Source organism: Solanum stenotomum, chromosome 4 (genome assembly GCF_019186545.1).
Source record: "Solanum stenotomum isolate F172 chromosome 4, ASM1918654v1, whole genome shotgun sequence".
NCBI classification, from domain to species: Eukaryota; Viridiplantae; Streptophyta; class Magnoliopsida; order Solanales; family Solanaceae; genus Solanum; species Solanum stenotomum.
Window position 1 is genome coordinate 4,553,262 of NC_064285.1, and position 17,546 is coordinate 4,570,807.

The 17,546-nt window shown below is 30.3% G+C and overlaps 3 protein-coding genes across 3 annotated transcripts; 2 read left to right on the forward strand and 1 right to left on the reverse strand.

Moving 5' to 3' along the window:
- The first annotated feature begins 1,315 nt into the window (after window positions 1-1,315).
- On the forward strand, window positions 1,316-3,750 carry LOC125862830 (aspartyl protease AED3-like). Its single transcript, XM_049542944.1, has 2 exons — window positions 1,316-1,645; window positions 2,490-3,750. Exons 1-2 carry the CDS (start codon window positions 1,351-1,353, stop codon window positions 3,539-3,541), a joined length of 1,347 nt encoding a protein of 448 aa, XP_049398901.1. The 5' UTR covers window positions 1,316-1,350; the 3' UTR covers window positions 3,542-3,750.
- Window positions 3,751-6,522: 2,772 nt separating this feature from the next.
- LOC125863191 (uncharacterized) lies at window positions 6,523-8,478 on the reverse strand. The gene is made up of 2 exons (XM_049543361.1): window positions 7,230-8,478; window positions 6,523-7,139 (listed from the first exon to the last, which is right to left on the reverse strand). The coding sequence occupies exons 1-2, from the start codon at window positions 7,960-7,962 to the stop codon at window positions 6,565-6,567; spliced, it is 1,308 nt and encodes a 435-aa protein (XP_049399318.1). The 5' UTR covers window positions 7,963-8,478; the 3' UTR covers window positions 6,523-6,564.
- A 5,988-nt stretch (window positions 8,479-14,466) lies between these two features.
- Window positions 14,467-17,320, forward strand: LOC125862262 (cysteine-rich receptor-like protein kinase 25). The gene is made up of 5 exons (XM_049542296.1): window positions 14,467-15,290; window positions 16,319-16,471; window positions 16,567-16,691; window positions 16,780-16,990; window positions 17,082-17,320. Exons 1-5 carry the CDS (start codon window positions 14,489-14,491, stop codon window positions 17,318-17,320), a joined length of 1,530 nt encoding a protein of 509 aa, XP_049398253.1. The 5' UTR covers window positions 14,467-14,488.
- The last annotated feature ends 226 nt before the right edge of the window (window positions 17,321-17,546 follow it).

Here is a 17,546-nt window from a genome sequence, read left to right on the forward strand (position 1 = left end):
GGGGGGGGGACTTTAGATGAATTTCTTATCGATATAATATCGGAGAAATATTGGGTATATAACATTTTAGGCTAATTTCATGTCGAAAAAATATGGAAGATCGAGATGATAGATATATAAGAACACAAACTATAGATTTTAGTGTCGCGTTTTAATAAAGTCATCTGGTTTAAGTTTAAAGTGAACAATATCATTAGTGGAATGGATTAACATATGATATTAGAGCTACTACGAGTGAAATCTTGAGCTATGGTAGGGCAAACCTTGATGAGGATGTTGAGCCCCTAAGAGGGAGGAGTGTGTTACACTTTAGGCGAATTATATCACTTTGATATAATATGGAAGAGATGTTGGATATATAAGAAATAAGTCTTGGATCTCAAGTGATGCATTTTAAATTCGTATGACCGACTAGAATCAAACTGAATAATATATAAATCTTACACTGCGTGAATCAGAATTAATCGAGGTATCAAAACAGATATCAACATCGGATGGATTACTAAAATGCTAAACACTAACGTAACATAACAAATATTTATTAAAATATGTTAAAATTAATCATATCCCATAAATTCTGAGAACTCTTGGAACTCTTCTATCCAGAAAAGTTTTTTAAAAATTGTTCTATAACTTCTTAGGTACGTCATGAATGACACAACATCAATCAAGCTTGTGAATAATTCAAGAATCATAGAGTTACTTGTTAGATGTGTCAAATTAGCGAGTTAGATTAAATTTGGACAGATTAAAATAGATTGAGTTGATAAATGAACAAGTTATTGACTCGATCATAATTCAACATGTCAATTTTTACAAAATTTTAACGACCAACCCAAACTTGAGGGTGAATGGATTATATTTTATGGGCTAATTTTGTCACCTCTGTCGCTGGCTAATTAACTATAATAGATATATAATTAATTGTGATATTCAAAATTTAAAGTCTACTTTAATTTGAGGTCATATTACTAATTTACTCTGATAATATTTACTTAACAAATTAAAAATTGTTTTTTTTTCTTAGTTATGCAAAAAGGTTAATCAAAAGTAAAAAAAAAAGAAGATATATTAATATGAAAAATCATGTAACAAGTTAGGACAATGATATCACTTTAGTTTATGCTGCAAAATATTGACTTCTCTTTAGTCCTTTTTTGGATCATAGCTAGCTAGATATTGTACAATTATCCTAAAATTCATCCTCACCAAAATAAAAAAAATATCACATGAAAAATTAATTTTGATTTAAAATTTTCCACCAATAATTTCACACCCTTTTTGTATCTTCTATATATAACATGTTTAATTTCACCACTCTATTTGTCATATTGCCTTCAAAAATTTATAATGGCTACTTATTTCTTCTTCTTCTTCATTTTTCTAATTATTTCTACAAGAACTTTAGCTTATGATGATTCTTGTTCTTTTAATTCCAAAAAAGGAAATTCAGACCTTTCTGTTATTCATATTTATGGAAAATGCTCACCTTTTAACTCACCAAAACCTTCTTCATCATGGATTAATACTGTTATCAACATGGCCTCTAAAGATCCACAAAGGCTCTCTTATTTATCAAGTTTAGTTGCGTCCAAAAAGCCCACTAATGTTCCCATTGCTTCAGGCCAACAACTCTTCAATATAGGTATAATGATGATACTCGCTCGTTCATTTTTACTGTTCACTTTTAACATATCAAGAAAAAATAATTTTTTTTCATGTTTTATTGTTAGCGGTAATTACTCATTTGTCAAATTATTTTCTAATACCTAATACTAAACATCAGTTAATAGGGATGGTATTGTAAAATAGTCATATTAATCAATGTTTTCTTATCTCAAGGATAGTTTATAATTTGTTTGGTCAAATTTTCAGAATCTATTTATTTTAACGGAGTGTTTTTCAAAAAAAAAAAAACATTTGGGAAGTAGCCGTTTATGCTTAACTAATCGATTTGAGAATACTTTTGTAATAGTATAGAAATATCATGTGCTTGACCAGGAATTTAGAAGTGTTTCGGGGGATAATCATTTTTTGGCTTTCCAAAAGCTAATCATTTTTGTATTATTCACTACTTTAATAACTCGTTAATTCCAACATTCAACATGGTATGTTTCATATTACAAGATTCAAAGAATATTTTCATACATTATACACGTCTTTAGTTTCAGAACACACACTACAAAAAAATTGAAGTCAGCTACGAACTTCGCCTCTAATCTGTCTAAATTGCTCATAGCTAACATAAAATTTTGATAATCAGTTGCTAAATAGGATTAACGACAATTTTTGTTGTTTAGTTACAAAAGAATTTTGTCAGTAATTTCTATTTTTTTAGTAGTGACAAAATTGAAAAGTCTCTATTACTCAAATTTCGTGCTGAATCAAATTAAGACACATAAATTATGACACAGAGACGTCGGGAGTATAAAATGTGAATTTTTCATTGTACATGTTATTCACATCATCTATGCTATACATTGTTGTAGGTAACTATGTGGTTCGGGTCAAGATGGGTACTCCGGGTCAACAATTGTACATGGTTTTGGATACAAGTAATGATGCTGCATTTGTACCATGTAGTGGTTGTGTTGGTTGCTCTTCTAATACTTTGTTTGCCCCATCTTCTTCCACTACTTATGGATCGGTAGACTGCTCCGTACCCGAATGTACTCAAGTCCGGGGGAGTCTCTCATGCCCGACTACTGGGTCAGTAGTCAGGTCAAGTACTGCTTGCTTCTTTAACCAATCGTATGGCGGAGATTCATCCTTCTACGCCACGTTGTCACGTGACTCCCTTGGACTAGCCAATGACATTGTCCCGAATTATGCTTTTGGGTGCATAAGTTCCGTGTCCGGGACGTCAATTCCACCACAAGGGTTATTGGGCTTGGGCCGTGGGTCAATGTCGTTGATGTTACAATCAGGATCTCTTTACTCAGGCGTATTCTCATACTGTTTGCCTAGTTTTAAATCTTATTATTTCTCTGGATCACTCAAGCTCGGACTCGTGGGCCAACCCAAGAACATTAAAACCACCCCATTACTCAAGAACCCAAGACGACTGTCTCTGTACTACGTGAACCTGACAAGTGTAAGCGTGGGACGAGTTCCGGTCCCGATTGGACCCGAACACCTAGCATTTGACCCGAACACCGGTGCGGGCACGGTGATTGACTCGGGTACGGTCATAACCCGATTCGTCCAACCCGCTTACGATGCGATTAGGGATGAATTTAGGAAACAAGTGAATGGGACATTTAGCTCATTAGGTGCATTTGATACATGTTTTGTATCACAAAATGAGGCAGTGATACCAACTATAACATTGCACTTTGAGGGAATGGACTTGAAATTGCCAATGGAGAACACATTGATACATAGTAGTGCCACTCCCTTAGCATGTTTGGCTATTGCATCAGCACCAAATAATGTGAATTCAGTGTTGAATGTGATAGCCAATTTGCAACAACAAAATCTGAGGATTATGTTTGACACGGCTAATTCTCGCGTTGGAATTGCTCGCGAAGTTTGCAATTAAGTTTGCCTCGTACCCTCAAAAATGTAGTCACACCTGTGTCTGATACTCCAAAAATGAAGGATGACATTGTTATTATTATTAAGTCTTTGCTTTCCTTGTAATTCAATGTAGTGGACTTGGTGAAAAAGTTCATCAAGTACTTTAATTTCCTTGTGTTACTAATTGGAATGAATTAATGTTATGTTCAGTAATTTGGTGCATTTAGAAAATTATTAGTCTGTTTAATTTTGCTTAATCATATTTCCTCAAATTCAATTGTTGGGTAAATCTGTTCAAAAGTTATGAACATGTTGATGATTTAAAATTTAAAATTATGAGCTTTCAAAAATTTTAAATTAAAAAAAAATAAAAATTATTATAAGTGTTCAAGGGTCATCGGACCTTCACCAAGGAGGACAACAAAACTAAAGAAAATTTCATTAATGTAATTGGACTAAAAACTTTGGACTAAAGCATAAGAGCGGAACTTTCACCCAGTGCGCACCCAAAGAATAGCAGTTGTGGGTTTCTCTTATCATAAAAAAATCTATAGATTGTTTTAGACCACAAGTTTCTAAAGTCTTCCTTTTCATTTCTTAAATAGTGTGTCAAGTCAAATAATACCACATAAAATGGAACGGAGGGAGTAGCTCTTAAGTGCTTGTTTGGTTGGGGATTAAGTGATCCTCAAATAAATTATTTCAAGATTGCTATCCAATTCTTAACGTGAGACCAAAATAACACTACAATCTCATAATAAACTATCCTATAATTTTTTTCCAATCAAACATGTAATAAATTCATCTTAAAATTAACTATGAAATTAGTTATTGATTATCCCTCGTATTAACGAGCCGTGAAAGATGGTAGTGGTCCTAGTGGAGCTTTATTTCTTCAGTTTATTATGTGATGGTCCAAGGGGCATACTATAATTGGAAATGTGAAAATGTCACAATTTAGTCCAGGGACCATATTATCCTTATATATGCTTTTGGTATGTTTAGTCTTGTTTTCCTTTACGTGAATGCATTGATAACGCAACAAATATTTTTTATATATTTAATGGACTTCACAATATAAATACAGAGTCCAAAAAAAAAAAATTAATGGATTCCTAAAAACCCACACCCAATACCCTAAATTCTCCCATGGTCTATATGTCCTAAATATTTGCCATATTTTGTTTCCCTCAAGACTTAAACTACATAAACTTTGATCAATATTTTAAGATGTATTCTTTCACCGTCACGGGCGAACCCACGTGGAGGTTAGGGGGTTCACCCGAACCCCCTCATTGAAAAATTACACTGTATATATAAGGTCTATTTCTGATTTTATGAGTACATATATTAAAATGAACCCCCTCAAATATAAAGAGGAGCATGGCTCAGTGGTTTAGGGGTTCAACTCTAACTGAGAGGGTCTGGGTTCGATTCCCACTTGCAACATTTTTCCATTTGTTTTTTTTCTTTGAAAGGTTGAATGGGCTCTTGCTTTGGGCTCAAATCCAACTCTATTTCATTGTTTTTGGAAGGCTGAATGAGCTCTGGTTTTGGGCTCAAATTCCAACTCAATGAAATGCCTCACTGTTTTTGGTTCAATGTAAAGATTTATTATTTTTGTTATCATTATTTTTCTCTCTATGCTATTTCTTTTTCTCAATTTATCTTTGTTTAAATTTATTAGACATATTTTAGATACTTTTGTCTTTTATTCTTCTTATTTATATTTTTCATTTTATTTCTACATAAGTCTCTTTCCATGTACTAACGATGAATTATTATTAAATTTGAAATTGATTTACAAAAAATATTATATAAAATAAATTAAATTAAAGTTAATCGAATGAAAAAATTTAAAAGTCGTGTATAATCTTTTAATAAAATCTAATTAATTGATTTTCCCCTCTTAATTTTATAGTATTTCTTTCTTATTTTTTTTCAGTTCGATTTTAAAAAGATGAAAACTAAACTAAACTTATTTGTTCTATTCATCATTTGTCTTTTTCACGAATGACTAACCTAGTAAATTGAATTAAATGAACTAAAAAATCGACGATGTCAATTATTTATCTTATGAATATATATTATAATATCTTAGTGATTGAATTTAAAAAAAAATCAAAAAATAGAGTAGAACACTGCAATATAAAAGAGAAAAAAAGCACAAGAAATATTTTAAAAAAAAAGCTCGATGAAAAAGGGTAAAAGTAAAAAAAACTAAACGCGACATGACAAGGCAAATTAAACTTATTGGATTCAGATTACTAGTTTCCTCCTATCTCATTCAATTTTTTATCTTGTAATTTTTACATGTTTACTTCTTTATATTTTGAACCCCCTCCACAAAAATCCTAGATCCGCCACTGTAATCACCATATTGATATTTGAAAAATTGCAACATATAGTGTTTTCGTAAAGTTTTTTGATATCTAAATTTAAATTTTTAAATATTAAAATAATCTTACCAAATTTAGCTTTGAGAAATAGTTAAATTAACTTTCGAAAAGTGAAATATGACAGCTATTTTGGAACTTCTATCCTTATACAAAGAGTGTTTGTTTGGTAACTGTATATGTTTTGAATGTTTAATTTGTTAGGTAAACTATATATGTTTTGAAACATTATTGATACATGATGGAAAATTAATATACATATATATAAATAAAATTAAAAAGGAAAGGACAGAGGCAAGCATATATATAAGAGAGAGTAATTCAAGAAAGTAAAAGAAAAGGAAAAGAATCACAAGAAAGTATCTTTAATAAAATCTCTTTTTATATACCCCATATTATCATATTATTTTGCTCAAAATACATTAATAAACACTAGCAAGTGTATACACATAAAACAAATAAATAATTAAAATAAAAAACCTCAATATTCTATTATGCTCACCCCACCTATCTTTTAATTTTTTGTTTTTTTTTGCAATTTTTGTTAACACTACCGTTTCTTTTGAGTCAAGAGTCTATCTGAAACAGACTGCGTACATTTTATTTTCTCGAGATCATTACACTAAATATATTATTGTTGTCGTAGTCATCAACCCCACCATTGGTGCACAGCAACACCTTCATCTCTCAACAATCCATACAATGATAAACATTCCCAATATGCCCTCCTATTTTTCTTATCACCTTTTTTAATTCCTTGATGTTTACATTCCAAGAAAAGTTCATCAATTAACTTAACACTTTTATTGTTCACCATTTCTTCAACCACATCAGCCTCTGCCTTCATTACCACATACTCATTTTCTTTTACATTTTTTTGTAACCAATCAGACATGTTAATAGTACTCAATGGTATCTCTTTTCCACTTGATTCTTCATTTATAGTCTCAATCTTGAACATCTCAAATTTTGTGTTTCTTGTAGGATAATGCTTTGTAAACCAAGTAGAGTGATAATTATCACTTGATTTTTCATTCTTTTCTTGTAAACCAACATCAATGAAAACCCTTCTTGGGTAACTCTCTAGGGAAACCCCCATTAAATCAGGTAAAAAATGTGTCTTTTTTAGATATCTACTCGATTTTCCTGAGGCTGCTCTTGGTGGTTCAAGTAGTACATTTTCTAGTTTCTTTAGTGCTGCCTTTTTTGCACTTGTAAAATCATCTGACCTAAATTTAGATTCACGCTGAGCAAACTGACTAAGGGAAGTCAAATGCTCCTTATCAAAAACCTTTTTGTTCCTAGAGCTCGAACTAGACACCTTTTCTGCATTAGTTTCAAGAAGTCGCTGCGTAGAAGAGTTGATAGAGACATTCTTTATTTTCTTCATGGCTACAATAGTTGAATCAAATTTTCTAACATAGACAATCTTGTAATTTGATGGATGTGGAAATTCATCAACCAAAGGATTGTCACTTAGTGGTACAACTAGAATACCACCAACTTTCAAAGCTCTTTCAATAAAATTTGATAATTGAGGATAACCATAGGCCAAAACAAAATCAAAAGTTTCATTAGGGACAAGATTTTGTTGTGTAGAATCTGAAAATGAAATCAAATTAGGATTATAATCTTTAACAACTTGAGAATTATAAATTTCTTCCTCATTGCCATTGCTAACAAGAAGGGACCTATCACCCATTCTTATGAGTCTTTCATTAGCCAAATCTTGAAAAATCATAGGCAAAAACTCCAACTTAATTGGATTATAAACCATCTCATTATCAACTTGATAAGCATAATTAGACTCGTATCGCAATGATAAGTACCCGATTATCGTATTAATCCAAGGTAAAGAAACAATTACCAATGCTAATATTGTTGCACGAGCCATAAACTTCAAAACCCAAGAATGGTCTATTCTTATAATCACCAACTTTGTATCCCAATTATAATCCATTAATCCATCTATGTATAAACCTCTCATTTTGCTATGTTGCTTGTTGTAAAAGCCTTGCAACATGTTATTCATCATTTTGTACCTCATATTTGTTATGACAAGTAACACGAATCACAAAAAGGTGCATGCAAGCTAACCAGACACCAGCTGACACCAAAAAGACACTAGGTTGTTGGAAAAATCTCTCGAAACACAAAAGAAAGTCGAATTATTACTAATTAAAAAAAAAAGAAGAGGGTTGGTGAGCTAGAATAATAGAAAATTACGAATATTTTTTTTTAACGAGTGCAAAACCTGGCTGCGGTGTGGTTGCCACCCACGAGGGCAAGTCTATTTGTTTGCACTTTTGCCCACAATAACAGTAAATCTTTTAACCTCTGAATTTCCATTTATTAATAATATTGTTACTCTCCTTCCTTCTATAATTTCCAGATCGATGACATTTATTTGGAATATTAACACTATTCCATGATCAAGTTTTTTAACGATACATTGGAAGAAAATCCAATAATATTTTCGTCCACCGATCGGAAAAATAAAGAAGGAAGGAGGAGGAGGAGGTATAATAACAGAGAAAAAAAGACTATTGGATTTATTTCTATTATTATTATTTTTTTGGTATTTTTTTTCTTTTATAGTTTCAAATGATATTGTTTCTAGGCTAATATAGAAAGTAATACTATTAATGATGTTTGGTTATGCGATTATTTCTCTTTAAAAGGAATGGTGAAAAAATTGGCAATTAACTTTGATGGACGTGGCTTAATTAATTTCACCATACAATCTTGATAAGAATAATTAACAAACATTTTATTTAATGTAAGAGGTGATCAAAATGATATAAATATTTTATTGGTTATAGCTCTTTAACAAATTGTAGTATGATATTTTTATTTTATTTTATTATTATTATAAATGAGGAAGGATATTTAGTCATGACACATTACCAACCTTGCAAGTTGCTTGAGTAATTTCATAAAGTACTTATTATCTATTATTAGTACATGTACTAAATGAGGGACGATATTTAGTCGTCACGACACATCACCAACCTTGCATGTTGCTTGAGTAATTTCATGGAGTACCTATTATTTATTATAATTAGCACATGTATTCATTATGATTGTTCAATCTTTATTTTTCACCCTGTTCTTAAAAGAATAATGTTTTGAAAGAAGGTTTTTTTAAAAAAAAAATTAAAGTGACTATTTTGAAAAGAAATTATTATATTTAGAATCGCTATTTGAAATTAAGTTTTAATGTTTCAAATCACTTTATTTAGATTCCATTTTCTTGTGTCTATTTCATACCTTATTTCCATTTTTTTCTAATCTCATAATTACTTTTTTCTTCTGATAAGCAAATTAAAGGTGAAAAAGACTTGTATTCATGTATGTAGTTGAAATTTGAATTGTATAGTCAATAATGGGAGGAACTATCACTAGAACGGACCACACACAAATAGAAGTGATTTATGCATAGTTATTTTAAATCCACACATGTATGTTGAATATAGTTGTGAAAAAAATGATCTAATTTTAAATAGATCAAACATCATATAATTGATGTTTGAATTGTATATAGTCAATAATGGAAAGAGGTTGAATTAAACGTGTGAATACGAATTTCTTGAAATTCAGTAGCTTTGATTCATATAATGTATTCATATTAAGAAATTAAATTTATTAAATATATTTAATATTAAATTTAAAATCAAAATATTATCGTTTAAAGTTACTATTATAAAATTTTAAATATATAAAATTAAAATTCTGATTCCGCATTTGATAGCAGATGAAACGATTGAGACATATTCCATAGTCATGTTGTGGTGCAGGTTACTCTTTTATTGTTTTGCTTTGTGACTTGCATTCTTTTACTTGGTGACCTTCCAGGTACGCCTTTTAAATTTTCTAATTCAGTTAGAAAAGAATTTTTATATTATTAAATCATTTAAAAGATAGATAATGTACATATAACTATGCATAAATAATATAAAAAAGTGTAAACTGCTCGATTAAGTCTGTGTGGATAAGTTAAATCTAAAAAAATATGTATATAGATTTTCAATTTAAAAGGAAGAGAATTCTTATCTAATAAAAATTGTTTAAGATATAAAGGTAAAATTCTGAATCAATTTTTAAATTAAATATTTTTAATTCGAGTATTATTGAATATGAAAAAAGTCATGTGAAAAAACACTTTTCTCTTAATGAATCGTATGTGACACAAATTTAAAGTATACGATGCCGAGTGAAATTGGGAGAAAAAAAGAAAGAAAATTTTGATTATTATGTACCGACAAACATCCCCCTGTTCAAATCATTCATCATATCAATCTATGACTAATCAAGACCAAGGAGGAAGATTCTCACAGGGTGCTCAACTAATCATTGATGTTGAAACTTGACCTAATTGGTCAATCAAGAATTTAATTTATACATATTAATAGTATAATTTCTTCTTTTACACCATAGTGTCAATTAATTGATGGTGGTGAAGACTAACGATATGATGTTGAGTGTGTCGTTTGTGATGGCATTGACTAATGATGGTGGTTCTTGGTAGTATTTTATTGCATAGTGGTTGGAAGTAGTGACTAATTGTGGTTGTTGGTGGTGACGATTGATAATTAGTAGTGGAATGATACTGATATCTAATGGCGGTGGAGAATGATGATACCAGTTAACGATATATAATATTGACTAATGGTGGTAATTATCGATAGTAAATAGTGAATGTAATAATGGTTGGTGACGATGATTGCAAATAATGTTTAATGGTGATGGCGATTGATTTTGGTGATTGCTGATAGTGGTGGTTGTGGATGGTAGGTGGTGGTAGTTATGGTTGAAATGGTGATGGGGGGAAGCATAATATGTAATAGTGGTGAATTGTCATCTTTATATAAATTCTCAAAATAGACATTTTAATGATATTAGGCCTTGATTATAGATCTTAATCATTCTGATCCATTAAGTAATTATAAATTTTAAAAAATAAACACACTTAATGATTAAGATCTGAATGATTAAGATTAAAACAAATAGACTTAATTATTGAGATCTGAATGATTACGATTAAGACATTCATTCAGAGTGAAAACAAAGGAAGGTCCTTCACTCATCATCTATAAATTTGCCTTATCTCTCAACTTGATGAAGTACACTAGTGTATTGTTCAATTTTGCATAATGTCTAGTTTGAATATCCCAATNTGATGTGGCACAAAAAGTGTAATTCACACTTTGGTAGTCGCGTGAGATCAAATATTTCAATATTTTCTCTTTTCCTTTTCAGTTTTTTCTTCTCATTTCTTTTTTTTTTTTTTTAAACAAAAAACTTTAACAACCTTTTTCTCTTTCAATACCACACCATCTTCTACAAGTCTACAACTATATCTTTACGACACTTCACCACCAATTTTTTAAAAACAAATTTCCGTCATTTTCTTTTTTCTTTTTTAATATTTTTGTCATTGTATTTTAATTTTGTAGTAGAACTACTTTGTCATCTTTTTTGCCAAAAACAATTAAGATAATCTTTTTTTTTTTTTTTGCAAGACATAACTCTTCATGCTCATTAAAATCATACACGCATTACAAAATTGATATATCGAGCGATCCACCTTTAACTAACAAAATTGATATGATTCCAACAACTTCAAGGGGGGAAATTTAAAGGAAAAATTTGGCAGATAAACTGTGTGATTGTCATTAGCAAATTACAACAGCACTAGGATTCTTCACCTGCATCAAGCTGTTGTCCATTTGAAGTAGTATTTCCAACCTGTACAGAAATCTTATCATCCATAATCATAAAAAACTTTTCTCCACCACCACTAAAATTAACTAAAATAATCATTCAAATTTCTTTGCTGGAAAAAATGAAGATTATTATTTACGTCTTCTTTGTCGGAAAATAATGGAGAGCACTATCCACATCTTCTTCACCTCCCCCGACCCCCCACAAATTAAAGCAGAAATAAAAAAATTCAAAATCAAAATCAACAAAGGAAGAACAGATCGTTTAAAAAAATACTATCAAATTTAATGGAAATAAGAAAGAATGATGGTCAATAGTCACGGTTAAGGATGTTTCCCTAAACATTTCAAAAGCTCCAATAAATAAGTGAACAATAATCAGTGTTAGGAAAAGAGAAGATAGGAAAAGGTTTGGGGTGGGGATGCGGCGGGTGGGGGGTGGGGTGAGGGATGTATAATTTTTTTTCCTTTAGTTGAAAGTATTTTCTTTTTAGATTTTAATTTGTTTCTATTCAAAATTAAAATTTATAATTATTTTAAATTAAAATACCACGTGGCTTTATTTGATTTGCTAGTTTGCCACATCATGTGCATGTGTATTACACACACCTTTTCTTTTGTCAAAGTGTCGGAAAAATATTTAATAGGTATTTATTTTTTAAAATTAGAGTGGCTAACAGGAAACAAGGTCTGTTGAAGTGTCTAAATGAAATATACGGACAATTTTAAGGGGTCATGAATGACTTAAGCCTTTATTATAATTAGCACATGTACTGATTCATTATGATTGTTCAATCTTTATTTTTCACCCTGCTCTTAAAAGAATAATGTTTTGAAAGAAGATTTTTTTTTTTTTAATTAAAGTGACTATTTTGAAAAGAAATTATTATATTTAGAATCGCTATTTGAAATTGAATTTTGATGTTTCAAATTACTTTATTTAGATTCCATTTTCTTGTTTCTATTTCATACCTCTTTTCCATTTTTTTCTAATCTCATAATTACTTTTTTCTTCTGATAAGCAAATTAAAGGTGAAAAAGACTTGTATTCATGTATGTAGTTGAAATTTGACTTGTATAGTCAATAATGGGAGGAACTATCACTAGAACGGACCACACACTAATAGAAGTGATTTATGCATAGTTGTTTTAAATCCACACATGTATGTTGAATATAGTTGTGAAAAAATTGATCGAATTTTAAATAGATCAAACATCATATAATTGATGTTTGAATTGTGTATAGTCAATAATGAAAAGAGGATGAATTAAACGTGTGAATACGAATTTCTTGAAATTCAGTAGCTTTGATTCATATAATGTATTCATATTAAGAAATTAAATTTATTAAATATATTTAATATTAAATTAAAAATCAAAATATTATCGTTTAAAGTTACTATTATAAAATTTTAAATCTATAAAATTAAAATTCTGATTCCGCATCTGATAGCGTATGAAACGATTGAGACATATTCCATAGTCATGCTGTGGTGCAGGTTACTCTTTTATTGTTTTGCTTTGTGACTTGTCTTTTACTTGGTGATCTTCCAGGTACGCCTTTTAAATTTTCTAATTTAGTTAGAAAAGAATTTTTATATTATTAAATCATTTAAAAGATATATAATGTACATATAACTGTGCATAAATAATATAAAAAAGTGTAAACTGCTCGATTAAGTCTGTGGATAAGTTAAATCTAAAAAAAATATGTATATAGATTTTCAATTTAAAAGGAAGAGAATTCTTATCTAATAAAAATTGTTTAAGATATAAAGGTAAAATTCTGAATCAATTTTTAAATTAAATATTTCAAATTCGAGTATTATTGAATATGAAAAAAGTCATGTGAAGAAACACTTTTCTCTTAATGAATCGTATGTGACACAAATTTAAAGTATACGATGCCGAGTGAAATTGGGAGAAAAAAAAAAGAAAATTTTGAATATTATGTACCGACAAACATCCCCCTGTTTAAATCATTTATCATATCAATCTATGACTAATCAAGACCAAGGAGGAAGATTCTCACAGGGTGCTCCACTAATCATTGATGTTGAAACTTTACCTAATTGGTCAATCAAGAATTTAATTTATACATATTAATAGTATAATTTCTTCTTTTACACCATAGTGTCAATTAATTGGTGGTGGTGATGACCAACGATATGATGTTGAGTGTATCGTTTGTGATGGCATTGACTGATGATGGTGGTTCTTGGTAGTATTTTATTGTATAGTGGTTGGAAGTAGTGACTAATTGTGGTTGTTGGTGGTGACAATTGATAATTAGTAGTGGAATGATACTGATATCTAATGGCGGTGGAGAATGATGATACCAGTTAACGATATATAATATTGACTAATGGTGGTAATTATCGATAGTAAATAGTGAATGTAATAATGGTTGGTGACGATGATTGCAAATAATGTTTAATGGTGATGGCGATTGATTTTGGTGATTGCTGATAGTGGTGGTTGTGGATGGTAGGTGGTGGTAGTTATGGTTGAAATGGTGATGGGGGGAAGCATAATATGTAATAGTGGTGAATTGTCATCTTTATATAAATTCTCAAAATAGACATTTTAATGATATTAGGCCTTGATTATAGATCTTAATCATTCTGATCCATTAAGTAATTATAAATTTTAAAAAATAAACACACTTAATGATTAAGATCTGAATGATTAAGATTAAAACAAATAGACTTAATTATTGAGATCTGAATGATTACGATTAAGACATTCATTCAGAGTGAAAACAAAGGAAGGTCCTTCACTCATCATCTATAAATTTGCCTTATCTCTCAACTTGATGAAGTACACTAGTGTATTGTTCAATTTTGCATAATGTCTAGTTTGAATATCCCAATATACCTTGTGCTTTTCTTGATTAGCCAAAGTATTTCCACAATATTAGCTCTTGATGAGCATTATTGCTGCCCAAACACAACTACTTATAACAATATAACAAACACCTCTTACAATTCCAACCTCAATTTGCTCCTTTCAAATCTTTCTTCTGCCTCTAGAGAACATCTTTTTTACAATTTCTCCATCGATGGCACCGATAATTTCGAAACAATTTACGGTCTCTTCATGTGTCGAGGTGATATGTTAAATGTAAATTGTCAAGATTTTGTAACAAGAGCTGGTAAAGACATAATCTCGTTATGCCCCGGTAGCAAAACGGTTGTATTATGGCGGGATGATTGCATGTTACGTTACTCGAATCAATCAATATTCCCCGATCCAAACTATGGATCCATAATTAACAATCCATCGACACCTTTTGTCTTATATAACACTATTACAATTACCAATAATGAACAAAGAAGGTTCAAACAGATTTTAGGGAAAATCATGAATGACGTAACGACTCGGGTTGCTAGTGATGATCGATCGATAGACAGGAAAATTGCAATTAGGGAAGCTAAGTTCAGTGTTGACACAACAATTTATGCCTTAGCTCAATGCATTCCTCATATGTCTTCTAAAGATTGCCTAAATTGCCTTGAAAATGCCATCAAAGTTTTAAACAAGTGTTGTGATGTATATAGAGGTGCTAGAGTTCAATTTCCTAGTTGTTTTATGAGGCATGAAGTGTACCGCTTCTACAATAACAAGGCACCTGCTTTGTCACATAATCAAGGTACATTTTACTACTCTCCCTCTTTCTCCCATTTTATATGAGTTAGTTTGACTTGATACGGAGTTTAAGAAAGAAAAATAGACTTTTGAAACTTGCGATCTAAAATAAGTGATAGATGTTTATCTGGCTATAAATCATTTCATTTGGTGTGAGAGATTAATAATAATAGTGATGGGATAAAACAAAATTTATCTTGTTTGATTGCCATGTTTGGGATAACTTATCCCACCATTTATATCATAGTGATGGAACAAGTTATCCCATATACATGGTGGGATAAGTTATCCCAAGATAGCTAACCCCAGGATAACTTGTTCCCAACCAAACGAAGGTAAAATAGACATTTTAAAGTTAAATATTATTTAATATGAAAATGTCTCTTTATTCATTTCTTTTAGGACTGACTAAAAAGGAAAGTGAGTCATATAAACTGAGACAGATTTGTCGTAGATTTGTGTCACCATTAGTTTACGATAAGTTTTTACCTTTAATTTCCCCCCACAAATATGTAAGCATGCTATCTTTTCTTTTAATTGGATAAATGACAAAATGAAAAGTATTCAAAAAGATTTTGAGAGTGTTCTTATCTTAACTCTTAAATTAAATATAATTATTATATTTGGTATAAGTCGACAATCGACATTGTGCTATTATGGATTTGTGTCCCATTCATATTGACCCAAAAAAAAGTATTTACCTAAAAAACGTATACGTAACATTCTATTAATTAATATAATAATATTCTTCATCTCTATTCCAACCATATGTCTCTTTTATATCAATATAATAATGAATGAATTCAGATGAATCCGTATTTATTATCCGATCCCTGATAACAATAAGATGGTTGGAAATATCACATCAAAAATTAAATAGAAAGCATTAATAGAATGAATTCAAATTCCTAAATGGCATAGTCACAGTTGAACATCCTTCGACAAAAAATTATATGAAATAACTAGAAAATTATTTTTCATATGTATGTACTAAATCTTAAACATCATTAACGAATTTTCTAACTTCGCCAGGGCACGACGGAATCCCAAAAAAAGAACTACTAATTATTTGTGTAGTGGTTGCCATTGTAATTTTTTTGTTTCTACTATCAATTGGAGTCTTTCATTTGCTACAAAGGAGAAGAAGGATGAAAAGAAATAATAAAACTCTTAAGGAGATGAATGGTAATTAACTAAATCCCAATTATTTAATACAATCCAAGTCCATTTATTTCTTAATTAACTAAATTTTTTTAATTAATTATTTATATGTGTTGCAGTTGATCTTAGTGGAATTTTAACAGCTGAATCATTGCAATATGACTTTAGTACAATTGAATTTGCCACTAACTACTTTTCTAAGGAAAACAAAATTGGTGTAGGTGGATTTGGTGATGTGTATAAGGTAACATGTTCATATTAGACCATATAATATTTTTTTAGATATAAATTATATATACTGATAATGTAAATTTTTTTTACACGATCATCAGGGGGAACTTGATAATGGACAAGAGATAGCTGTAAAGAGGCTATCAAGAAGGTCAAGTCAAGGAGTTGAAGAATTTAAGAATGAAGTTGTACTTGTTGCTAAGCTTCAACATAGAAATTTAGTGAGACTCTTAGGTTTTTGCTTGGAAGGAGAAGAAAAAATACTCATCTACGAGTTCGTGTCCAACAAAAGCCTGGACTATTTCTTATTTGGTATGGTTGTTTATACGTCTCACTTTTCTTTTTGTACTCATGTTATATATAATATTTCTCTAATTTCGATGTCTCACATGATATGATTAAGATACAAAGAAACAAGCAACGTTGGATTGGTCAATACGTGACAAGATTATTAGAGGAATAGTACGAGGATTAATTTATCTTCATGAAGATTCTCGTCCTCGAATCATACATCGTGATCTCAAAGCAAGCAATATTTTGTTAGACAAAGATATGAACCCTAAAATTTCAGATTTTGGCATGGCTAGAATATTTGGAGTTGACCAAATTGAAGGAAGCACTAACATAATTGTTGGAACATAGTAAGTGTTGGTATTTTTAAAAAAGAAACCTTCTTTTTGTGAATCGGTTCGTTATGGTATAGCAAAATGTTAATTATTGTGATTTATTGTTCTTTGTTAGCGGCTACATGTCCCCGGAGTATGCAATGCATGGTCAATTCTCAGTGAAATCAGATGTATTTAGTTTTGGTGTGCTTCTTTTGGAGATAATAAGTGGAAAAAGAAGAAATAATAAAGAAGATAAATTT

Coding starts and splice junctions, on each gene's coding strand:
- LOC125863191 (XM_049543361.1), bottom strand. CDS start 7,962: ATGAGGTACAAAATGATGAATAACATGTTGCAAGGCTTTTACAACAAG. Junction 7,140..7,229: donor TAATGCAGAAAAGGTGTCTA/GTTCGAGCTCTA, acceptor AATTTAGGTCAG/ATGATTTTACAAGTGCAAAA.
- LOC125862830 (XM_049542944.1), top strand. CDS start 1,351: ATGGCTACTTATTTCTTCTTCTTCTTCATTTTTCTAATTATTTCTACA. Junction 1,646..2,489: donor CCAACAACTCTTCAATATAG/GTATAATGATGA, acceptor ACATTGTTGTAG/GTAACTATGTGGTTCGGGTC.
- LOC125862262 (XM_049542296.1), top strand. CDS start 14,489: ATGTCTAGTTTGAATATCCCAATATACCTTGTGCTTTTCTTGATTAGC. Junction 16,692..16,779: donor GATTTGGTGATGTGTATAAG/GTAACATGTTCA, acceptor CACGATCATCAG/GGGGAACTTGATAATGGACA. Junction 16,991..17,081: donor CCTGGACTATTTCTTATTTG/GTATGGTTGTTT, acceptor GATATGATTAAG/ATACAAAGAAACAAGCAACG.